Raw genomic sequence first — 26,324 nt, 5'->3', positions numbered from 1 at the left:
TCATTATTGTTGTTATTATTCAAGCTGTAACTATCAATCACCGTATATAACATACAGTACCTGTGCATACATACCTGTACATGCTGGTGTGTCGACATTCTTCATTTACTATATTATTATTTTTCTTATTATTCACCTGTGCAATTCAGTGTACTGTATGCTAAACTTGCACTAACCATGTACATATACTATCATGGTTTATATTTATATTTATTTATATTATATTTAGTTTATATTTAGAGTATAGGTCCTTGTTCTCATCAAGATGGAGTTCTTTACTTAACTGTATATTTTTATTTTATATTTTCTAATTTGCGTCATCCTTATGTATGTTTGTTTTGCGATTCATGTGTGACTTGGCTGCTACACTATATCTCTCTATTTATCTATCCAGCTTCTTCTATCTTTCTAATGAGAATGCACTAACATACAAGTGTGGATAGTGTATACTGGTACTCAAATGAAATGTGAAATAAGTTGTAGCAAGACCATTTGGGGTAAAAAAAAAATTGAATCAAGTAAAAGTACAAAAGTAAATAAGTGTGACTAGTGTGTGCTCATGAAAAAAAGGCTTCTCTCTGGATTTAAAGGGTTTATCTTCCAGGATGTTCCACAGCATTTCTTGCTGTTTTCAAATCAGAGTACACAACTTTATAACAAACTGACATACATATACTGTACGAAATCTGAATAAGCTAAAAGGCTAAAGAAACTGTCAATTACATGTATTTTTAAGTTATTTTAAAACTTCTACAGGAATGTAAGGATTAGAACAGCCAGAGCCTGAATGCCAACACAATAAAATCTTACCGGCCACGTGGTTTTAACCGACTCATATATTCATATACACCACCAAACAGCCAATAGCCTCACAGCGGACTGCTGCACCTGAGAGGCCTCTGAGTTCAAAGTGTGCAGCTAGTTATTTTATTATGAGTCACTAATCGGCTGCTCTGGCTGCTGTTATCCCTGTGTAACAGACACTATGGACCTGTGGTTGGTTCCTAATGCCCTAAGGTCTGGACAGGGATAAAGGCCAAAGACAGATAATGACTCTGCTGACAGAGGACCTGTTGGGAGAGGCAAACATGGGAGAAGGACAGGAGAAGGTTGAAAGCGGTCTCTTGCTGTAGTAAAATGACCAGGCGACAATGTACTGTATGCCATTTGGTGCCTCAATGAAAAGGTCAAAGATGGGTGGACCCGGACCTGTGCATGCCGTCTAACTGCTGACCTCCTGTGGAGATTGTACAGTATCTTAACAGTTGCTTGCTGGAGGAACTTTATGGACTTCATATTAATCACATGCGTTGAAAACAGCTTCCCTTTTACACAGTATAATGTTATATAGCATAGAAAGACACGGGATGTTTGTATGTACACTGGAGTCAAATGTAATTAGAAAAAAATATCCACACAGAATTTTCACAAAGGACTTAAAATTTATAAATATTCTTTCAATGGAACATTAAATCAGTAGGGATGTTATATAATTCTTCCAAAAGATCCAAGAGCTTTTCAGAGAGCATGACAAAGTGACAATAATCTGATACACACATTGCTTCTCTACTCCAAAAAAATATCTAGACTTTTTACTGTATATCCCCCGTTTTTTCCAAATATATCAAAATATATGTTGACAATAAGCATCAATACAGACCACACAGAAAGCAGAATCTCATGGGTTGGGCAGGTGCTTCTGTTTTTTTGACTCATGGAGTGAACACACTCAGTACAGGTCACTCAGTGTTTGACCCCTGCCACTGTGGACACCCATAGGTACACAGAAACTGACTCTTCCCGAGTGCTGGCCATACCTTGTTGTCATGGCAACGAAGGATGCAACTGTGTCCGTGCAAAGCTGCTAGGAAAGTCACATAAATAATAACATACAATCTAGTCCATGCTTTTTTTTTTTTTGCAGGGCTGGCCAGCACATGGGAGGATGACTCATGGCAACTTCCTTCACTGAGCTTTCTTCATCTCCTTTTCCAGGATGCTACTGCATCATTCTCAGTAGCCAAAAGATAAGGATGCAAGGAAAGAGAACAAGGAGAGGAATGGGATGTGGCCATGAGACTGTTCCGCACACATAGGATTCCTGCCCTCTAGGGGACAAACACCATCAATGCACATCTGGGAGAAAGTCTGAGAAAGGCAACGGTGGCCAGCTGATTTGGATGGTGGGAGAAGCTGTTCAGCAAATCCTCAACTTCACCTACTCATCTATTATATTGAAATTCTTTCATTTCCTCTCAGCCCACTGGAAAACCTTGACGTTCTAATGATTTAAAAAAAAAAAAAAAAAAAAAAGGGACCGTATGGAAATGATTAGGTTGGGGAGGTAAATCTTGTCTTTTATTTTATGAAAAAGCAAGGCCCTCCATGTTTTTTTTTCTTTGGACCCTCCCTGTAACTTCCAAAAAAACGGTATAAACTCCCTTCAAGATCTTAAAATAACGTATAAACATAAAGTAGGGAAATACAGCCACTCTCTGTTAATGGCGATTTGAGCAACGCGATATTTTCACTTTAGAATATACGTTAAAAAAAAAGAACACCCTCCCTGCTCTCCCAACAAATATAGACTATCGTCAATTGAGCAAAATATTTAAGAAAAATAACCCTGTAATTTTCATACAGTCCCTAATTTCTGACACTTAGTGAAAACCCTTTATAATATTGGGCTAGGGTTAGAGAAGAGAAACTGACCTGAGGAGATTTTCTACCTGGAGGCCAGAGGACGTCCCGTCCTGTCTCAGGTGTACAGTGTGTCTCTCCCCTAATAGGACGAATCAATAACAGCTCAGGTGACCATGTTGCCACGGCATTCTCCCAAACGTCACACTTAAGGTCAGTCAGGTTAGGCAGGAGAGCCAGAAGTCGTCTCTATCCCCCGGGTCTCAGGTCAGATTTGACTTTTAGTATCTCAAAGGGGAACCAAATCTGACAGTGAGCCGCAGCCACTTCTGCTCTCCCTGTCTGCCAGGGTGTGCTTTGGTCTGCTCTCCACCCCCCGACAACTAAATGATATCAACTAAACAACATTTACATCTCTGTCAACAACCGCCACTCAACCATTTAATTTCTAAACTTATAAGTTACAAATAAACAGAAAGCATTTCTATCCTGGAGTGTAAAGAAACAGGATATAGTTAATCAATTAGACACAGTATTTCCAAATAAGTTAAATTGAAATCTTAATATATTGTATTGTGTACTCCATTTAAATATTTTTTTTCTTACTTTAAATATAATTATTACAGATCTTGCAAAAATACTACACTGTGCATTGGCTGTCTGCTTGTTTAAAGAGTGCCCGGTGCTTCCTGGATTCAGATATGTACACTTCATTAAAAATGGCCTGGAAGGGAGTTTCTCACTGCCTATTATCTACAACCTTAGGTCATATGACGGCATCAAGTCCCTTCATTCTCCTCTTTCATTTGGTCAAATCTCAATTAATGCTGTGATGACTTCAAACTAATTTGAAATAAAAAAAAAAAATGAATGCATATTCTTTTTTGATTTGTTAAGTTCCTTTTCCCTCCTTTTTTCAAAAATAGTTAAGTCTAAAAATATATTGCATATGCCATCATAGGAAATCGACATAATAAAATATTCTTAATAAGGAGAAATTGTAAAGTAGGAGAATATATATTACCTCTTTGAAGAATCTGGGTGTTAATAGAAATACAAAACCCAATTATCAGGATTTGATTTTGTTTTGGGTTAGGAGTCATGCTGCTCAAATAGAGAAAAAAGTTAAAGATGGCTTTAGAGTGTTAAAAACTTTTTTACTGCTTATCCAATGTTGAAGAAAAGGGCGTTTGCAGTGTAGGAAAGCAATCGGGTACTCTTTGTGTTTTATAAAAGGAACACACACTCCGACACTACTCGCTTTCTGAGCGACAGTAAAACACTTGCAGGTTAAAAGGCAATGAATGAGTGTGGCTGAAATCCACCATGACTCAATTAAGTATTGAACGCCCTCCCACGCATTCCCACCCACAAACCCTCCCCCTTCAATCCAAATACACGTCTAACATGGTGCTACGTTTGTCCACACAGCGCGTCAGGCCTCCATCCAGATGCCTTTTTCAAATCACATTAACAGTGTGGATAGATACATACATACATACATACATAGTGTATATAAGTATGTCAGAGCTGATTAAAAAAATCAAATGGAATGACTCTAGTAATATATATATATATATATATATATATATATATATATATTTTAGTGCTGTCAAATGATTAAAATATTTAATCGCCATCTGCTCAAAACATAACGTTAGCCTACTACTCTTTGGCCGGCTCGCAAGCCCAAACAAGTGTGTGTGGCGTGCCTGTTGTTTTGTTTCCGGTCTAGCTAGTTCCAGTGTGGTGTTGTAGTTTTTCTAACGTTACTAGTTGTTGCAACAGCACGTGAAAAAAACTACAAAGTTTGCTATGCCAAAAAGAACGTTAATCTCGCGATAAAAAATGTACGCCGTTAAAATGGGTTTAACTGACAGCACTAATATATATATCACTGTTTCCTTCTCTATGAAACACACACACACACACACGATACACAGTATGTTCCCCCAGGTAAGACATTACTAGCTTAAAAAAAAAGTTGAACACATTTGTTGTAATTAAGGAATGGATTAGTGCAATATACTGTAATAAAGGGGACGAGGGAAGATGTGCTGACAAGGAGGAGAAGTGCGAGGAAGGAGATGGGGACTCTGACTTGTGTGACATCCTTTGGTTTATCTTCAGGGGGACGAGAGGGAGGAGGAAAATAATTGGTGTGGATGTAGAATTAGAACGGGTAGAATAGAAACATTGCGTTTCAGGATGCAACTCGAGCAGCTAGAGCACAGCAGAAGGATGACATGAGAAGTGCACTGTGTTTCTGACTGGTTTAGAGCTGCGACGTTGAGTCGACTGATTGATCAGCTGATCGACTGAAAATTAATCTGCTACTATTTTTGGTAATCGGATAATCATTTTAGTCATTTCTTGAGCAAAAGTGCCAAAAATGTGCTTGGTCCTGGCTTGTTAAATGTGAGGATTTGATGCTTTTCTTTGTCATACAAGTTGGTTAACTGAATATCTTTGAGTCACATTGGGCTGTGGGAAAATATACAGGGCAATTTCACTATTTTGTGACACTTCATTGACAAAAAAAGATTAAACAATAATGAAAATAATCATTAGTTGCAGCCCTGAACCGGTGCATTTTGTCCAGAGACCATGTCGTAGCTGTCAGTCAGTCAATCTTTTTTCTTGGGATTACAGTACACCTGTTCTACCACTTTCAAGCTGTACAGTATGTTGTGAGACTAGCTGCCTAAAGCTCTACCTGCAAGTTATAAGGCAAGTCACAGGGAACAGCTGAGGTGAAAAATAATGTGGAAAAACAAACAGAAAACAATAACCGATGTCCCTCGTTTTGATAACCTTCACAGGGCTCAGGAGTGTCTCAACTCCTGAGTAAGGGCTCTCTCTATTGGACCGTTAGAAGAGGCTCTCTAGAACAAGGCTTCTTCAAGCCAGGACTGAGGCTGAGATGAAAGTTTGAAAATGTGTGTTTTCACTACTAGAGCCATTTTTAGTGTCCTGACCAGAGTTTCAAAAAGCCCTGCTCTGGAATCGAGTTTGGCGAGGAAAAAATCTTTTTCACAAACCCCGTTTAGGTACAGTATTTTAGTTTGCGCAAAGCATCACTCGAGATGAAACTGTTTCTGTAAGTGTCAGTGCGCTGTGGCACACAGAAAGAAAGGAACGGGAAAAGAGAACTCCGCTTCTTCTAAAGCTGCTTGTTTGGTTTGATTGCCTGAAAGCCTCCTAAAAAAAAAAAAAAAAAAACATCACACATACCCACATTGATCCATTTTTTAACCACACTGACAACACTTGCTCTCTCTTCCACACACGCACATACACACACACAACTGAGACAAACTAAAATTAGGAGAAATAAGACAACACTCTCCATTAGCTGCACCTTCACCCTGGCTGGTTGAACGCCGCTAACATTGAGCTGACAGTGCAGGCTTGTGTTCCCCCGGAAGCACCTTAAGCGCCGGACCATTCCCAGCCATTGGCTTACAAATGGAACAAACATGATTGTTGTGCTAAGATGCTTTGGGAGAAACGCGGTCCCGACAGTAGCCCAGTTTAGCCTGGTGTTCAGCATTCCTGGCAGGGGGGGTACAGACACACACACACACACACACACACACACACACACACACACACACACACACACACACACACACACACACACACACACACACACACACACACACACGCCTCCATGTAACCTCAGAGAGTTGTGGAAGTGGAAAAATCCAAGCTGATGAATGAATTCTCCCATCCTCGCTCTTCCAAACCAGGAAATATTGGTGCTCTGACTGAGATGGATGCATCTATCACATTGGAACCCCTCTGTAGTCAGCTAAAGGGATCTGTGCTTCATAATGTGTCCAACACTTTTTGCTTCATCTGTCCCTCTCCAAAAACCAGCCCCACCCCATCGTCCCCCTTCCCTCTAATCATGACCGTCCCCAGCAGAAAAGACAGGGCTGTTCAGTCCTTCAGCACCCCCCCCCCCCCCACCTCTCCTAGGAGGGGGGAGCAAAGTTATGATTAATTCATGGGTGCGACGCCTCTTCTACCCTCTACTGCAGGTTCTTCAGGATGCGTCCAAAGCGGAAGTCGTAGACGTGCCGGCAGAGATACACCAGCTCGGGGTCGACGTCTGTGGGCACACAGCGGTGGGAAGGGGGGGCGAAGTCGGGGCAGCAGGGCACCATGCTGGCGCTGCCAGGTGGGGCGCCTTCGGCACGCCGCTTCACCAAGGCACAAAATCTAAAAAATGGAATTAAAAAAAAGAATCAAAAAGGTGAAACTCAGCCCTACTATCTACTAATCAAGCACAAATCAAATAGTATCGTCATGCTGCTGTGCCTTTATTTGAAAATAACGAGCAACTGAACAGAAATTTGTAAATGATGTCTAAGCAAATGCTCGTTGTGTTCCCTCGATTCATAAACAGTTGCAGTGTCACCGATGTTAAAAAACTCCGAAAAACAGGCTTCCACCTATCGCAGAAGCTGAGGTGTTAATTGGAAAAGAAAAAAACCCAAACCTTTATAAAAAAAAAACAAAAAAAAACTTTTTTCTAATGTTTAATGCCGGAGTGTATTCCTGTTTGTTTGTGTACTCACCTACAGTACTGGGCTAGTGGGAGAACGTAGCATCTGTCTTCTATGCAGGCCACACTATTTTCATCCTGATGCCGAGAGGCGAAAATCTCATTCTGAAACCAACAGTGGGTGTACAATGTCACATCGACACAAGTGTCTCCTACAGTGCTGGCTGAGGGCTGAAGAAATATCACTTTTCTAAAGTGAGCACAGAGGAGGCTGTAATTGTTCATGTGCAATAGGACTGTGCTTCTGCGTTTCCAACACACACAGCGAACCCTGCTCTACATAACACATGCCATAGACATCCGCTGTGAATAGAAACATGAGTAGGGTTTCACTTTCTAACAGTGAAATTGCTGTCCTCTCGTACCCTTTGTTTGTGCAAAACTGAGGTGGAAGAGATATCATCATTTGGCATTGTGGTTAGTGCTACCCAACTTTCAACAGTTTCAGGGCTGCTGAGGGAGTGATAATAATGTCTCCATCAGCAGTGACTGCTTCTTCACCTCCTCCTCCTTCCACATTATTTTCTCAAGTATGTCAGGACACCTCGTTATGCACTGTCGCTTACTTATGATGAACGAATAATAGATAATCACAAAATTCTTTCCTTCCGCATTCAAACACATCATACCAAAGTATGGCCTATAATGTGAAAGCACAAGACAGTCAAAATGTGTAATAAACCAACACAATGTTAAATAATCAAATAAATTGTTAAAGGTCAGCTTGTTTTCCGTCCAGCTTCTTCTATTCACAATGTAATTGTTTATTGCAGGTCATTTTTATTTCATACACTCAAGCAACACTTAAAACTGCTTGAATGAAATAAAAAGTAACATTTAAAAAATCTGTTATTGTGATGGAAAGCCGGATGAAAAAAAACATTTTCATAACAATGAGCAGAGTTTTTAAAACGCATTGGATTATTTCGCACGTTTTATGTTAATGCTTTACATTTTGTCTGTATGTGTTTATGTGATTCGCTTAGTCATTAATAATGAACACAAACAATGGGACAGTACTAATTAAATAATTGTATGTTCAATAAAATAATGCTATAAAATGTATATGTTTGTTTTGTTTTTTTCATTTTAGGTTGATGTGAATGTCAAATACTCCATTCCATTTATCGTACACATCTTCACATCAAAGTTATTTGTTTTTAATAGGGGACAGTTTGTTCAGCGTGTAGCTGTTTTCCTGCAAAACTGTCACTGCATTTAATCGAGCCTCACCTCACAGTGTGTGCTGGGATCTCGGCCACCCTGTGTGTGCTCAGGTCGGTAGTACCAGAAAAGACTCATCATCAGCTCTCCTGAGGAGGCAGATTGTGACACACACACACACACACACACACACACACACACACACACACACACACACACACACACAGGTACAGGTAAACAATCTTGGCCATACAGTATGTACCTTCGTCCGTACACCATATCTACCCATGATTTTCCCTTCTCATCTCCTTTACCTGTTTTGGGGTCCTCCCACAGCGATGATATCTTGGCAACATATGGGAGGGATTTCTTCCTGGGGCCCGATCGTAGCAGCACAGTGTCTCTGACATGTATCACTTCCCCGTCCCTCTCCACTCCTTCATAACACTGCCGCAGGGCCGTTTCATCCTCTCCCTGAGACAGACACGTACACATGCACACCGACAAGGACAGATATAATTCTCATTATGAAGACAAAAAGGAAACTGACACACGAAGCTGTGTGGTCAAAACACAATTATCTTTTCCCCCTAGAGGAGATTTTTTTTTTCTTCTTCTGTCTGCCAGGCAACTGCATGGATGCTACAGTTTCTCCTAGCAGGTATTATCAGGTAGTAGAGTACAAGAGAAAAAGCCTCACTAGAGAGACAACCAGACAAAAAGCTCTCTAATCTCTTGCTCATCTTTCCTACTCAGAGACGCACTCACAAATAACCTACCGCAATAAAGACCTCCCTCTCCGTGGGCATTCCAACAGGCCGCCAGCCGTTGGTGGCACGTCTGCGGCTGACTCTCTTTTGTTTGGTGCTGCTGAGGCTTGGCAAGGGCGACGGCTGTTTCTGGGGCAGCCGTGTGCGGCCCATTGACAGCGAGCCGTTGGAGGGTTCGTTGCTCTGTGGGCATTCCGTGGCCAGCTTTAACCGGGCCTGGGGTTGGTCTCGCCCCGACAGGGGGGTCAGCAGGTGGGGTTTAGTCTGGGTGGAGGTGGGCACGCTGGAGAGAGGGCAGCTGGAGATGGGCAGGGATGGGGGAACCAGAAGGGAGGGGCTGTGGTCACCCTGAGAGGAGGAGTAACCCTCTGGAAAAAAAGTAAAGGGTGAAAGTTAACACTAAAAAAAAAAAAAAAAAAAACACAAAAAAGATCCATTTTGCACTTAAAGCTAGACAGTGTCACTTTTGAACTTTCTCTTACAGATGATAAGCAATAAATCACACTTTTGATCACTTTAATACACTCCGGTGTTTTGCTGCTACAGCTTTACTTGGTGTGGTATGACAAGTAGCTAATGGTAGCTAATGTTAGCAAACTGTATGTCGCAGTTGCTGCTGTTGAGCAAAAGTTACATAAAATTAGCAAACTGCATGGTTTCCCTGTTAATCAGCTTAAAAAGAATCTGCTTCTTTTATCTTATTTATCAGTCCAACTATATATAAAACAATTGTTACGGAAAATATTACATATATGAGCCGAGAGCTCCTTATCAAGGAATATCTAAGTCAGAGCCTCGAGCTGTGCACTCTTTCAAAGCTCTTCCCAACAAAAGAAGACAACAAAAAAACAGAAATGTTCACACGTTGGTCCACACAACTAGCCTGAGGCAAACATTTAACAACAAAGGGCTCTTTAATACCTTGATAACATTGGGATATGGGTTTCTTTCAACAATAACAGCTATACAAAGAGGGCTTAAGATGACGAATCAAAGAAGTGACATAATAATGAACTTGGCATCAGTGGGGGAAAATACTCAACCTGCTCCAGATCGTATTGAAAACGCTAAATGACCAGGCTGTTTTGACAGTCTCAGTGATAGCTGTCTAACCTGATATTGACTATTTGCTTCGTGAACTTCATTCAGTAACCGTCTGGATTTTGAATCAGCTCAAGTATTATCCACTCACCTGTTTTGATGCTGTGTGTGCATCCAGTGCATCCTGTGCTGAAAGAACAACCCCTGCTGGTGACAGGAGGCATGGCTCTGTAGGTGTAGCCACTGATCCCGCAGGCGTCACTGTAACACGGCGAAGCCACCGAGTTGCAGTAGGCGGGGTGGGCCATCCCTGAGCTGTGGGACACCCGTGGACCCAGCAGCTTGGAGCCGGTCATCCGATTAGGGCACAAACTGGAGGGGGCAAAGTTCAGAGGTTGCGAGGCCAGGCTTGCTGACGTTGATCCAGTGTGTGGCGGGTGGGCGATATGAACGTAGTAGCTGGAGAAGCAGTGGTCGGCCGTGCAGAGGCAAGGGTGCGGGCTGAGGGTCAGAGCCGTGTGCGGGTGGGAATGTGTCAGGGACGGTGAGGTTACGAGGCACTCGCGCTTCACGGGGGTCATGGCTGAGTTAAGTGGCTGATCGTCCGATTCTCCGTAGGGCTGCTGGCCCAGAAAGAAGGCCAGGCTGTGGCAGTATTCCACTGAGCCCTCTGGGGGACAGCAGTAGTATGGGCTCAGTTCGGTCTCCAGCTGCTCTTCCTTCACTTGCTTTAAGGGGTACCCTAGCATGCTGCGGGACTGGTAGCCGGGTTTGGTCAGTCGATGGGTGCAGCTGCCAGTCTCCCACTCCACTTTGGGTTCAAAGTCTGCCTTCTTCTTGCAGGCCGTGCAGCCACTGTGCAGGGGAGGGACCTTTTTCCCCTTCAGCATTTGTGACTGCCCCTTGTGTTTGAGGTTGACCCTGGAGTGCTGTTTCGGGGTTGAGACCGCAGCAGGAGCCTTGCAGTCTGATGTGATAGTAGCTGCGGGTGCAGCCTTTACTCTCTGTTTACTGGTAGCAGACACACTGGTTAACTTCAGCAGGGCTGCAGCGTTGAGTCCAGCCAATCTTCTGGGGGCGGGGGCATCCAGACTCTCCTGACTCATCTCCCCGCTCTCTGCTCGGTTGGCTTTGGCCTTCTTGACCCGCTTTGAGTTTTGGCACAGTTTGAGAGACGTGGAGGCTTTACTGACGTTTCCTTGTGTGGCCTTCAGACCTCCAGGGACACCACTCCTGGTTGGATTTGTATCCAGGGATATCCCTCCATTTGTGGGCTCTTCCTGTCTCCTGGCCTGTTTAGCTGCCACCTGAGGGTCAGTAGCTCTTTCAAGCAGTAGACTGTTCACTGCCTCAGCATTCAGAGAGGCCAGTCTGCGCTTGCGAGGTTGTGGGACATGAATACACTCACCGTGACCTGGGCTGTTTGACTTTAATTTGGTTTTTGGTAATGACTCAGCCTCTTTCCTTTTACTGATTTTCCCTTTTTTGGGTTTGGGTTTGAGAGATAAATGTCGGCGTGCATCCTTTCGCACCCTTTCTTTGGAACTCTCCTGTTCACAGATGCTTTCCTCCAATCGGGTAAGGAGGACGTGACAGCTGAGTCCCTCCCCATCTGAACTCCCAGCCCTACCGCGCAAAGGATATGACTTCCTGTGCCGTTTCTTGTCACGCCTTCGGTCAAGTTTTCTGTTCTGATCTGATTTTTCTGTCCTCCCTCTTTTGTCATTCACCCTCTTGGCCATGACTTTCCTTTGTTTGACGATCTCACTTATCTTCTTTGTCCTCCCGAATCGAAGTGAGCGCTCAGGCCAGGCGTCGCCCATAGTGCCACCATGTGGCCAAAGAGGACAGTTGTCCCACAACTCAGCGCTGCCGTCGTTCTGCTTGAGGGAACTCTTCTGCCTTGCGTGAGTCATCACATGCTTCTCCGCGGGGCCTAGAGATAAGAGACCGACAAGTGGTCAAAATCTCAAGTTTGTCCTAGTTTCACCATGTGCTTACAATGTTCACAATCCACAGAATAACCAGTGATCTGTACAGTAGTTCAAGTTACTTACAAACAAAGCTATTAATTGGACCCACAGAGAGCTGGTTCAGCCCTAACATGGTGAACATAACATCACATATTTATATCTTTTGTTTCTTTTTGTCACACAGAAGACAACAGGATTGATGGTCAGGGCAGACACTCGGAGTGGTAAAAAGGTGCATTTTGGACAAAGTAGGGACCAGTAACCAGGGACGGACTGGGACCAAGAATCAGACCTGGCATTTTGGCCCAGACCGGCCCACCACATAAGATCACAAATACCACCTGTCCTTGCGTTCCCCTAAATATGTATACCAACTCCTACTCCTTAAAACTACTAACGCCATGTAATGAGTAAGCAAGAATCAGTGAGAGTTGACACATTAAATACTTCAAAAAAGTGCCATTTATTAATACAATAAAACTGTATACTCCTCATCAGTGTTGGGCAAGTTACTTCCAAAATGTACTACATTATTAATTACTAGTTACTGTCATTTGAGAGTAATTTGTTATATTACAATATTGCTGTCTCTGAATTGTAATGCTTTACACTACTTTTGCGTTACTTTTGAGTTACTTTCACCAAAATAAAAGCGAAGTCTGACTTGGCAGGTAGCTTGTGAATTTCACCACCGGATCAATAAAGTCTCCTCTTTATCCACTATATACATCATAATTTATTAATGTTATTTTGTATTATTAATCTGAATCTGCAAAGTAACTAAAGCTATAAAATAAATAGTTAAGTAAATCGTACAATAGCCTACTTGACTCTGACTCTGACTGAATAGTAGCCTATTAAGTAACCTTACAATTGAATCGAAGTGGCCTACGGTAGTATAGTTACTTTCCACCGATGATAAAATGTAATGATATTACGTGTAGCAAGACTAAACATTAAATTCCCGACATGTTGTTATCTGTCAGGTGCTCGGGCACATTGCTGTCGGCACTGACAGAACACAGATGTCCTTAGCCTACCGTCTCTGGTACTGGCTCTGACCATGGGAACAGTGACGGGACACAGATGTCCTTAGCCTACCGTCTCTGGTTCTGGCTCTGACCATGGGAACAGTGACGGGACACAGATGTCCTTAGCCTACCGTCTCTGGTTCTGGCTCTGACCACGGGAACAGTGACAGGACAGCTCCCTTCAACGCAGCATAAAAAACTCCTGGAAATAATGTCCATGTCGCAAATGTATCTGTCTCTGCAGTCATTTCAACCACCGAATACAGCAACAGGAAATAATACATTTTTTTCAATGTGCCGAAATTTTTAGCGGTGTTGGTGAATTCTTAAAAAAACAAACACCACTAAATGTCGGGTTAAAATGAGTTGTAACTCGCGTTACTGAGTTTTTACTCAGTTTTATCAAGGGGCAAAGTGTTTTAAGGGGAGTTGTGCTTACTGCAGGTTCTACCCTCACTCCCTCATCTCTGTCCCTCTCCTCCTGAGTCTCCTCCTCACTGTGCATGCCACTGCCGCCGACACCGACACCACTATCATCAGCCACGGGAGCTGATGAAGGTCCTGCTACTGCCGAAAACATATCTGTCAATTTGACACATTTGGCAGCGTCTGCCTGAAGGACCGGTTTCTTTTTCTCACACAGCTTCTCTGCACCTCCTTTGCGTTTCTTCTCCATGATCTCTATCACTATTATAGCCTGGCAGATGCACACTGAAACTGCATGCAGGCAGAAATCCCAAAGAGGGTGCTGTTTAAAGATATGATTGGGCCAGTCCAGTGTCAATTAAGAAAACAACCAATGGGCTGCTGAGCTACGAGTTTCATTGGCCGCATCTGTCAGAAAAAAAAAAATCTAGCATATGTGATATTTTTGACTAAAGTGTTTTGGGCCAGCAGCCCAGTGTCAATTGAAAAAACAATGGGCCGCCGATCTAGGCCTAGCACTTTTATGGGCCGGTTCATGGGCCGGACAAAAAAATAAAAAATGTAAAAATAAAAAATACAAATATATTGTCGGTGGTTGGCCCAAAAAGCACGTCGGCCCACCGTGAAAGTGCCCGGTATGCCAGATGGCCAGTCAGCCCTTGCCAGTAACATTACTTCAAACATGTTTCTATTGTTATGACTTAAAACTAGACAACACTGGAAGGGCTTTTGTGGTGTGGGAAGCACTGAGGCACAAAGAAAATGAAAGCAAGCAAGAACCAAACGAGACACGAGCACAACAAAGATATCGACTGTCTTACATAAGCCTTGCAGTTTAGATACAAACACGACGACAGCCTCTGATGCAATACATAAAGAATCAGTTCAGCGGAATGGTTTTGTGATCAGACTGAACTGATCTGATCATATGGCGAGCTCTCAGCCATTGTATGCCCGTTGGTGATCCTCTCATTATAACGGGTTTGTGTGTGTGTTTATGTAGCATAGAAGAAACTCATGCACTCTGTCATTCATTCACTGCCTTATCACCTAGTGTGCACAGCATGCAAATAACAGCTTGTTAAAGCCAATTGTTTAGTCTGAAATGTTTAGTCTGAAAGGAAAATGTTAAAAAGGGCCTTGATACAATACAATACAATAATAAGCTGAACTAAGGAAAATAAGACACATAAACAAGCCAGCTATATGCCTATTTAAACCAGGAGAGATTATTGTTGAAACTCAATGTCTAAAAGGTCCAAAGAGTTATTGTCTGCCTAATAAGATGGGTAAACTTGCAATTAAAAACTGTACACACAGTAGAATCCACACCACAAAGAAAAACTCCCTACAGCAAATACATTTTCCAACATTCAACTTTCCTTTTGTAAACTGAGTAAAGTTTTTTATTTTTTTACCAACTCACATGACCTTCTTGTCCTACCCCATTACTCTCCATAATTAGCTATAATCGGTTAATGAAATCTGCTCTTAAAGAGGAACTGACACTAAATTATATTTTTTTTCCAATAAAACCCAATTACATAGATTCTTGAGAGCATATGATGTTTATACATCAGGTTTTTTTAGCTCAAGACTAGCTTGTACGTGTCTGCTGGGATTTGACTTTGGTTTGACCGAATTCTGTGGCCCCTCCTTGCCGTAATAAGCTTTATATCATAGTAATAGCGTAGCTATCAGTTTATCACCAGGAGAAGAAAAAAAAAATCAGCCATCCCACATCTCATCACAGTAAGCCTTTTAATTCTGTATGGAGCTGTGCTACAAGAATTACAGGCCAGGGCTTCTGTTCAGACTAGCATGGCTGTGTGAGGCTCTGTGGGGCCTGATGCTTGATGCAGATTCCTCTGTGGTCTAAACTGATTCAAGACCGGAGATTGTGGCCCAACTGACGACTCCTATCAACAAGATTTTTCAAACATGTTTGATTTTGCCTGACTGTGCTTGTGCAGTGTGAAGGCGTTCCAAGACTAAAAGATCAGAGTGATCCTGGCCGTAACGATTACGAGTGTAGCTCCAGGGTTAATGAAAATTAAGTACAACTTTTTGAACTACAACTCCACCACGCCATTTCTATAGCGTTTCCCAAAGGAAATAACAGAATTTAATTTTTCTTTATCATCCTCCTCCTCTGAAAACCCTTTTGATTTAAATGTAACAAAACGCTTTAATACCTTGAAACAAAAAAAAGTAATAGGGCTGCACAGTAAATAATTTTTTCATCGCCATCGCGATATCAACTTGTGCAACAAACACACAACTTTGTGTCAGTTGAAAGAGAATATCAGTAGAAAACTAGACTTTAAAATGTAACCGTCATTCTTTTTTTGGTGGTGCCTTTTATGTTGAATTAAATGTTTAATTTGTTCATTAAAAGAATGTTGGAAAAATGATTTCCCTTCGTTTCGTTGAAATTATTTTAGCAGTGTACTGAAAGCAGCAAAAGGCAAGTAATATCGTTATCGCGATATTCAACAACGTTATGCATATCGCACATTTTTCTCATATCATGCAGCTCTACTTTGTAAGAATTTTTGGGAGCACGTTAATGAATGACAACATTGGGTAGTGTGCGGGAAAAGTTAACCCTCTCCTTGATTTCATGTTGTTTATGGAGAAGGAGAACCAGGAAATGAGTTGGGGGAAATACAACGCTACCCAGGGACCTAGGGTCCGGCGTAGACACAGAGGGGTCTGCGCGGGTACATCGTCGATTCGACGCAGAAGCATAAAACAGCCTTTAGCCCAGACATAGGACGGACTCTCGGCTGTGCTTCTCAAGATGTAATCTGTTTGGCAGCGTGACCTTGCCTGCTAATACTGAAACTGAATACCAGAATGACAAAACTCAGATGTGTTTCACTTCATACTCGGAAATCCAGAAAAAAAACTATTTAAAATCTGTCCCAGAATCTGACAGATGGATGATTTTAATTACCTCAATAATCAAAGTCTGTATGCAGTCTGTATGACTGTATGTTTGTATGTCTATTTAGAGCAACTCTCACATAACTAACCAATAACTCTGAAACCGAGCTTTTTTATCACGATTTCTTTCTTTTTTTAAACCACAAAGATAATTTTCCAGCAGCAGTTGCGGGTCACTGCTGAGAAGTGTAGGTGGGGAAACACTGGAGGGAATAACCTGTGAGATATTATCTCATGCGACAGCGTTCTGGCCGAACGGCAATTTGGCTCTTTAAAACACAGTTAGGCCTGGTGATCCTCAGGAAGTAATCTTACATTTACGGGAAGATCAATGACCTTGCGCTCCATCTCTAATTGGTTAGAAAACAGATCATCAGCTACTTTCAGAGCATCAAACACCGGGCACACCAGGATACTTTTTTTTATGTATACTTTATTAATCCCGCAAAGGGAAATTACAATGTTTTTCACTCTGTTGTTATAACACACATTACACACAGGCCTGAATTACACACACATGTTCAGTACCTATACATGCACTAATGGAGAGATGTCAGAGTGAGGGAGCTGCCCATGGAAAGGCGTCCCGAGCAGTTGGGGGTTCGGTGCCTTGCTCAAGAGCACCTTGGCAGTGCCCAGGAGGTGAACTGGCACCTCTCCAACTACCAATCCACCACCATACTTTGGTCCGTATGGGGACTTGAACCAGCAACCCTCCGGTTCCCAACCCAACTCCCTACTCCCTACCTACTTCCTGAGCTACTGCCACCCCCATGATGATGATGTAATGATGACACCTCACAAGACTCTGGAGACGATGTGTGTAAAACAGCAGCAAAGTTGGGTTTAAATAACAATTCAACAGAATCGGGACTGACTAACAACTGACTAATGAAATTCAATAAGTATCTACTCCATTGATCTTTGTGTACACTGTGGAATTGCAGGTTCAGCTAAAGCAACCATTAAAGCAGCCATATTATGCTCATTTTCAGGTTCATAATTGTATTTTAAGGTTGTACCAGAATAGGTTTACATGGTTTAATTTTCAAAAAACACCATATTTGTGTTGTACTGCACCACTCTCTCTCACTGCTGCAGATCCTCTTTTCAGCTGGTCTCTGTTTTAGCTACAGAGTGAGACCTCTTTTCTTCTTCTGTACTATCTTTGATTGCACTGCACATGCCCAGTAGCTCAGATGTAGATCATGTCAGCTAGCTAGCTCCATAGACAGTAAAAGAAAGGCTGTTTCTACAACTTCAGTCAGTTACAAGGCAGGATTAGCTGGGAGACTTCTAAATGAGGGCGCACATGTAAGTAGTTCTTTTGTAGATTATGGTGAACTTGTGTGTGTTGTAGCAGTGCTTTGCTATTGAGAACGAGGTAGCATGCTAGCGTTAGCATGCTAGCGTTAGCCATAGCGTTAGCATGCTAACGCTACGAGCTAATGGTTGCGGTTAGCCTGCTCGTTTCGGCTTGTGACGTCACAAGCCGTGCTGATTTTGAACAGCTCACCCAGAGACTGAAGGCAGGACACATTCAGAAACCGTATCTCACTCTAAACAGCATGGGTGGATTTTTTTCAAAGTTTGTATGTGTGTGGAAGCACCAGAGACACAACATAACACCCCAAATCCCAGAAAAAGTGATTTTTTCATAATATGGGCACTTTAAAACAAACTATAAATGTTTCATGCACTAGCCTCCAAATTCAACTATAAGCATGCCTGAAATATTCATATCACAATAGTCCATTAAAAAATAAATACTATACAACCCAGCAGACAAAGCACCTAATGTCACAAATATCACAGGAAGTTACCACGGAGGACAAACGTTCAATTCTAAATTCCATATTATAACAATACAGAGGTGATAAGAGATCAAACTGCCACACAATAATAATGCTAGAATGCTAGAATGTCACACAAAAATTGAGTCACTTTAGGAATATTACATGAATATATAGGATTTGTAATAACAGGCCACAGTTTTAACATATTAACCCTCATGTTGTCCTCGGGTCAAATTTGACCCCTTTTCAAAGTTTCTATGTCAAAAATGTGGGTTTCTTTCAACCATATTTCCCAAAAATACCACTGATGGTTCTGATCGTAACTATTAGTCAAAATAATTCATAATTTCTGGGTTTTTTATATATATAAATGAGGTTTATTGACCATGAATTCAAAAAAAGCATTGAAAAAATGTCATTTCCATAAATAAGTGTAATACTATAGTAGTAGTTAGTTGGAATGAAGTTCGCTAAGAAGATCTAACACATAATTGGGTGATAATTTATACTTTATGCTTTATGAACAGGCAAAACAGACAGAGGACAACACAAGGGTTAAGCAAAGTGGATCCCGTCCCATGTTCAGGGTGATAAATAATTTTTAGGTTAGGATTTAAAATTGTATATAATGAATAACAACTAAAGGGTTTTAATATGTAGGTTGATCACTATAATATGGTAGGTTTATTAACATGTGAAGCAGGTGTCAAACTATTCCTAAATGTATTTAAAACATGTTTATTTGTGATTGTAATTATATTTCACTGTGTTAAAAAAAGACATTCATAATCACTTAAAAATGTCTTTATATCTGTTTATAACACACTATAGTGTAGTTGTAAACTCTTTTCTCTAAGGGACTGTACAGAAGTTAAAAAATAAACAAGGCCCACCACAGTGTTAGTGTTTTCTTTGGACCCTCACCATGACTCAAGTTAAAAACTGCAATACCCCTCCCCTCAATATCTCAAAATAATAAACGGATGGCAAAAATAACAATATACTGAAAAAAAAATTACAGCCACTTGTTATTTCTGCTGATAGACTTTAGCACCGCAATATTTTAGCCGCAGAATGAATAAAATGAATTTTACAAAGGCTACCCTGATCATCACAAATACCCTCGCTTGAGCAAACATTTTAAAATACATACCCTCCCTCTTTTCTACCCCCTCCCCTCTCTAATAATTTTCATACAGTTCCTAATTTGTAGATTTTGTAGTGAAATAATGAATACCTCTTTCAACCTCTAACATTCTTCAAATAAGACAAATCTGAGACGGACATATTTACTTTTTCATGGAACTGCTCACCACCCAAGCCCACTCTAATTCCATTAATTATGATAAGAGGTCATATGTAGAACTGGCTTCATTGCAAGGTGTTCGTAAAGCACTACATTATCCAACCGATAAGCAACATGCAATTCACCTGGCCGAAAACAACTCCAACTCTGCTCCAGATCACTTAACACTGGCTGTGCATGCTATACAATCATAACCTCATCAGCCAATATTACAACTGTAATTAACACCTCATCCACTTGGTTTTTCAAATGTTCCTCCTTTCAACTTTCAGGTAGAGAAAGAACACCGGCAACACACACATCCAAAATAAATAAACCTGCTGGGTAACGTAGTCCATTGGATCGGATTGAGAAGGCTCTTATTTTACATTTTCCATGTCACAGCTGTGACGGGCAGCTACAACACGAGGCGCTGGCATGTTGACGTTTATCAAGAAGAGATCAAATACTACAAGAGTTTCAAACATCAGGTCACTGTCTTTTTTTTGTTGGTTTGTTTTCTTCAAAGACTTGCAACGCAGCCTTGAGCTTGATCTACAACACCACCCGCTGAGATGTCGAGAAAGGTTTGCAAACATGCATACCTTAATGCATGTACATTTATACTACATGCGTATAGTACATAGTCTACAGTGGCCAAGCAATACAGTAGGATGGGATACAGTACAGCTTGACGTAGCTTGCCCATCTGAAGTAGCCAGCAGGCTCTAAATATGGGCTGGAGAGGGGAGGGGGGGGCTACCCGAATACACACAACACACACACACACACACACACACACACACACACACACACACACACACACGAAATAAAGGGCAGTCACCCCTCTAGATCACATTTACTAACCGGATTCCTTATTACCGACACGGTGGCTGTTGTGATCCCAGCCCGAGTTGAGACCTGGGAGGATATGGCACGTAGCAGCAGCCCTGTGTATCGCTTCTGGTGCACGAAGCGAAAAATGGGTTCTGCGCTCCTCTCTGGACGGCTTGGCAGTCGGAACAACTTCAAACATTCAGGGCGAAATAGCAACACAAAAAATCGAGCTGGTAACTTACGGGTCGCCGACACACTTCCTCCTGCCAATCGGGAACCGTCGAACAAATCTGCGGGTAAAGGGGGGTGTGGGGGGTGTGTGTGTAGTGGGGGGGAAGCCGCCGGACTGGTGCGATGGCAGAGCTCCGCTCCGTAACTGGGAGAGCTGGGGAGGAGTGGAGAGAGGACGGTCGGTGGCGCTGCCTGCGAGATGTGTGTGCTCTTCCTGGTTGGGCTTCCACCGATTTGCAGAAAACTTAATCTGAACCAATTGCCATACGGAGAAGCCTCGCTTGACACTCTCGCCCTCCAATGACGGACAAACAGCTGTTTATTGTGAAGGGAGAATGAGAAACTAAATATGTGCAGTAGGCTATCCGAGGTAACTTGCTTCCACTAGGCTACATTAAAACGCGGAGCTACATCACGGCCGATGGATGTTACTGCCCCCCCACTACGACGACAGGCAGCCTCACCCTGTCATTTGTCGTGACCAAACCAAGACCAGTCAACCACCAGACAGTTAAAACACGTCTAGAGAAATCCATATGAAGCCATTCAAAACGCTAACAACAGTGGCCCATGTGGTGCGTGGGAGATATGGTTTTTAAATGCTTCCTTCCCATTTAACAAAGTTCTGATGAGTTATGGGATGTAAAGGAAAGCTCAAACTCGCTTTAAAGCTGCTCTTTATGACCCTGAACTGCATACGTTACCAGGTGTTGTGAATGGGGTAAAAAAAATCTAATATTTCCTCAAATATCTGTATTTATGTAGCCTATATTTTGTTACATTCATCATTCCTTAGGCCTAGAGGTTTGATTTAAACTAGCTGTGGGCTTGGAACCAAGATGAACCAACTATAGACTACACATCAGGTACAACCACCAAAATGTCCAAAGAGAGCTCTAAAGTCTCTAAAATTCTGTAATTATCTGGATTTGACTTGTTCAGTTTACTGTTTGTTAATATTTTTGTCAATTGTAAAATCAAATGATGTTTAAACGTCTTCTCCACACACATTTTCTCACATTAGAATATATTCAGTTTAATTTACCTAGAAAATGCCACGTTGGAAACATTATTGAGGTTTGTGAAAATGTATTCCAACGCATGTTATATAGTGCCTGTTGACAGTGGAAAATGGATGAGGGGATCCCTGTGCATCAGCCACCTTGGAGCTCAAACTGCCTACCTCGACAGACAGGGCGACTGAGGGAGGATCAGGAGTGATGAGGGTCTGGAGCACAGGGTTATACAGCAGTCAGTCTAAAATCATGTCTTCATTTGAGTAAGACGAGGCGTTGGCGGTTTAGTCGTTTAGGTTGCCTGCACTTCGCTAATATTTGTCTCATAGGGTATACAGGTTTTGAGTGGTGCATGCCACATTGCAATACTGTCTGCATTCCCTCCTCTTACTCTGTCAGAGACGTGCTTCATGTCGCAACACTAGTTGCTGCAGCTTATTTAAAAGCTCTAAAGAACTGTGTGCTTCAGACTTCACTCCAGATCCTGCCTGTCGACAGTGTTCAGCATTGATCTGACAAATCATTAACTGTAATGTGTAAATTAAAAAGAAATAAATTACATACTACTTACATTTGAAACTCACCAGTTACCCTTTTTTTAATCTTGTCTGTCATAGCCAAAAAAATGGCATTACAGAACTGGCATCTGAAAATAGCGGGGTGTAATTTACCCAGCCTTAACATTTCTGGCACACAATACTATTTACTTTTAAATGTTTCTGAAAATGTAATTTTTAATCTGATGATGATAAATGACCTGTAACGGCAATTAACGAGACTAATGGCCCTGACACACCAACCCGATAATCGGCCGTCGGACAGTCTGGCGAGGTCAGTGACTCGAGTCTGTTCGGTGTGTTCCATGCCGTCATCCGTCGGAGGAGCTGTCGGCCTTCATTTTGGCCGACCTGACTCGCTCCACTAATCAGATTGGTGACGAAATAACGAGCGGGATGAGTGACGAATGCCTCTCAAAATCTGACGAAAATCTTTTAAACTGACCTTTGTTGATCTGAAATGAAGACAGATTCAACAACTGCATGGCCTATTTCTCGCTTAAAATGTTTTCAGAAACACGTTTCAGTGAACTATTTTCATAAAATACAAGATCGTATTTCGAACAAGCCGCCATTACTATCGGCTGGAGAAGCCAGACCCACGTGACGCGTTGTCATTTCCATTTTTTGTATTACGTCTTGCGCATGCGCAGAACGTACGCTCAAGACGGCGTCGCTTTGGTGGGTTCCGATGCACCTTTTGGACCTCGGGGAGCAGACTGATCAGTCCGACTGCCTTTTCTGCCGACGGTCAGCTGTCGGGTTGGTGTGTCAGGGGCTTAACAGTTAAAAGAAAGCTATTTTCATATAGTTTTTTAAATGTCTTATGCCTGGGTCCGATTTTTCCCACGAAATCACAAAATGATTCACGGCAGGTAGACGGCGCTACAGTCACACATTCTGATGGGTCACAGATTTGGGCGGCAATTGGGAGACAATTACAGGATTATAAATGATTCAAAACCGACCCCGAATTGGCCCTCAGGTGTGTAATACGTCTACTTCATTTATTAAATAACTTTACAATGCACGATGTGGTTGTAGTCAGTAGCCTACATTAAATTACATCTCCCTTCCATTTAGCGCCCGGTTTTTATTTCTTTTCAGTCTGTGTTTGTGTTGGCCTACTATTTTCTTTTCCCTTGTCCCCCTATAACGTTAACTTGTGTAAAGCGTCCGTGGCTTTCATGAAATGCGCTGTATTAATCTAAGTTATTACTACGTTGGTTGCTACAACAATCTTATTGCTTTGGCTCGTGACACAGTGACACCGTTACCTGGTTTAGCTCATGATACATCCAAAGTAGGCTAAGTTACCGTATACAACACTTGAAATGCAACGATGCATCTGGAACTTATTCTCTTATTGTAAATGAATGATTTTTCTGTCCGAGCAAAAAATTCATTGCAACTGTATGACCTCTCAGTAACCCTAACTCAGTAAATCTACAGTGGGCAATACAGCACCGTAAAGAAAAGACCTTTACGGCAGCAGGTGTGGTAAAAACACTACTGCTTTTGTCCAAAGTGGCTGCTAGAATCAACACAAACTGAAAGTTACATAAAGCCACTTTAAAAAAAAAAAAAACTCTCTGTACCATACAAAACATTAGCATGTCGATTTAATTGTTTCTGACATGTAAAGAGCATTTCTTTCTATTTATTTTTTTTTCTTGCTCCAGAAAGGTTTAAAATGCATTTTATGTCAGATGAAGAATCCCAACCTGCCATCAATGAAAGCAGCCACTTTGCTACCTAAAGTACTCCAAACACTTTTTAATGGCAAAAAAGTCAGAAACGCTGAAAAGGGCTGAATTATACAGTTGAATACACTGTTATTACATCAATTCAAACTCTTCAAATAGGTGCCTGTTACAGGTTGAGCGTTTTTGTGCTGTGGTGAATAAACTCAAGTGATTGTCACATTGTGTCAAATAATCAATACCTTCCCTTTATGGAGAAGTTGATCAGATCGATTTCTTTCACCTCCACTTGTTGATGTGATGCAGATTAGAACACATCTCTGACAACTGTTGGTATTGATTACACTCAACCCTTAAACCTATTTTAAAAGTAACATTTAACAGATATCTCCTTCATCAGCTGATGGAGACCAAAACAGAGCTAAAATGAGGGTCAGTGTTTGACATTCATCACGTGGCCAGACACATGACTCCAAATGATTACAAATGTAGCGGTCTTGTCATATCGCTCAGACTGTAACCGCAAGCAACCAAGTCTGAAGGGCTGTTTATCAAGTCAGGAATTTCTGACAGCAACAACATCTCCCACTCGGTAAAAAGCAAAGTGTCAAACTGTGGCAAAATGACTGCAAAGCCTCCGTCACCAGGGTACTGAAATCTGAATCACCACACATACAATGTAACATGTATGTCATAATATGTCATAGTTTCGGCTTGTTTAGCTTCCTCCAAGTGGACAAAAAAAAAAAAAAACTAGAATTACCGCCTTACGATTGTATGCCTTCGCCAACAAATCAAGTTGCAGTGTGCATCCGTGTCTGTCCAGACTCATATATTTACAGTACGTATGTAGTGAAGACTTTCGAACTGAAGCAATTTAAGAAAAAGGGATTAAGTGCAACGTGGATGCTTCACACACATCTTCAACTCGGCAGCACAGAAGATCTTTACAATCACCATCAGTTTTAACTTCGGCACCCAAGATAAGTGTCACCAATTCCGAACAAATGTCTCCCCTTCTGTTCCTGAGTTATGGCGTTGAATAATGGCCAGAAAAGTGTTTTGCAGAACATTATGATGTCACAGTGAAGCTGACCTTTGACTTTTGAATATAAAATGTCATCACTTCATCATTTTCCCCCCCAGGGCGTGCTGGGATATCGAGTTTACAAGAATGGAACAGACGAACAACCCAAAAACATAATGTCTCCAGCCACGGCTGTCTCCGGCCATGACGGTTACCCTAAATCTCAACCAATTATATTGTAATAATGTAGTTACCTAAACATTACTATACTGTAATTGCAAGTATATTACAACATTTATATATTTAAATATATAAAAAGAATTGATAAAACATACATTTTGTTTGTCTTAACATTTTGTTAAAGATTGGGTCAGAAGCATTGCTCTAAAAAGAAAATGGAGCAATGTTGAGTAAAGGTTTAATATTTTATTATTAAAGGACCACTGTGTAGGATTTAGTTGCATCTGTGGCTGCAGATTGTCCTGCATCACCCTGTCAGGGTTCTCATTTGCAATAATGACCGGCTTGCTCTACACGATTCCTTACATAAGAATTCAGAGCAACAACAACAATCCAGCAAAAATACAGCATGGCATATTGCAGGCGTTAGGAGAAGTTTATGTGTATGTTTTAACTACAACGTTTCACAGCCACCTTTTAAGTCTACAGGGGTTGAAAGTTTCATTATCAGAAGACAGACTTTGCGAGGTTGTAGTACTTCAAAGTTCTAGTTTGCTTATTCAATGATTCACTTTAACATATGTTCTCAAAGTCAAAGACGCTAGCAAAGACAAACTGTGCTTCACTACCTCCAGCTGTTACAACTGAACTTCAGTTTTACTTCAATGCTTTTGTCAAAATCACTGCAATCAAATGTTTTTTGTGGCTCTAAATGAGACTTCTGTACATGTTAACAGGCCCACTCTTCCTGAGCAAACTGCTCCAGCTGTCTCTGGTTTGATACTGTAGTGGCCTTCCCCAGACTGCAAGTTTCAGCTCTTTCCATAGATGTTTGATAGGATTCAAATCAGGACTCATACAAGGCCACAAAATAGTATTATGTTCTAATCCATTCTGGGTGTTTTTAGCTGGGTGTTTTGGGTCATTACCCTGATGGATGACCCATGACCAGTGACTGAGACAGAGCTTTCTGACACTGGGCAGTACATTTCGCTTCAGAATGCCTTGATAGTACTGAGCTTTCCTTGTGCCTTGCACAGACAAGGCACCCTGTGCCAGGCGCGGCACAGCAACCCCAAAACTGTTCAGTTTCAATGTCTGCAGTACTAGCTGAGGATGTCCTAC

The 26,324-nt window shown here is 41.8% G+C and overlaps 1 protein-coding gene across 3 annotated transcripts in view; it reads right to left on the bottom strand.

The window, feature by feature from the left end:
* Nucleotides 1-4,538: 4,538 nt before the first annotated feature.
* LOC116057944 (bromo adjacent homology domain-containing 1 protein) overlaps nt 4,539-26,324 on the bottom strand; it is a 28,256-nt gene continuing 6,470 nt past the window's right edge. Inside the window, exons 1-7 of one of the 3 annotated variants that reach the window (XM_031310526.2) lie at nt 20,516-21,184; nt 10,340-12,124; nt 9,157-9,515; nt 8,692-8,851; nt 8,447-8,526; nt 7,227-7,318; nt 4,539-6,867 (exon numbers count right to left, since the gene is read on the bottom strand). In XM_031310526.2, the coding sequence (XP_031166386.1) occupies nt 6,678-6,867; nt 7,227-7,318; nt 8,447-8,526; nt 8,692-8,851; nt 9,157-9,515; nt 10,340-12,124; nt 20,516-20,684 (2,835 nt within the window). In that variant the 5' untranslated portion in view covers nt 20,685-21,184 and the 3' untranslated portion in view covers nt 4,539-6,677. Of the gene's footprint in view, nt 6,868-7,226; nt 7,319-8,446; nt 8,527-8,691; nt 8,852-9,156; nt 9,516-10,339; nt 12,125-20,515; nt 21,185-26,324 lie in introns of those variants that run through there. The other 2 variants (XM_031310528.2, XM_031310527.2) reach the window with 2 other exon arrangements.

The sequence above is a fragment of the Sander lucioperca genome, chromosome 19 (assembly GCF_008315115.2).
Source record: "Sander lucioperca isolate FBNREF2018 chromosome 19, SLUC_FBN_1.2, whole genome shotgun sequence".
NCBI lineage: Eukaryota > Metazoa > Chordata > Actinopteri > Perciformes > Percidae > Sander > Sander lucioperca.
This window is presented reverse-complemented; position numbering and strand designations above follow the sequence as displayed.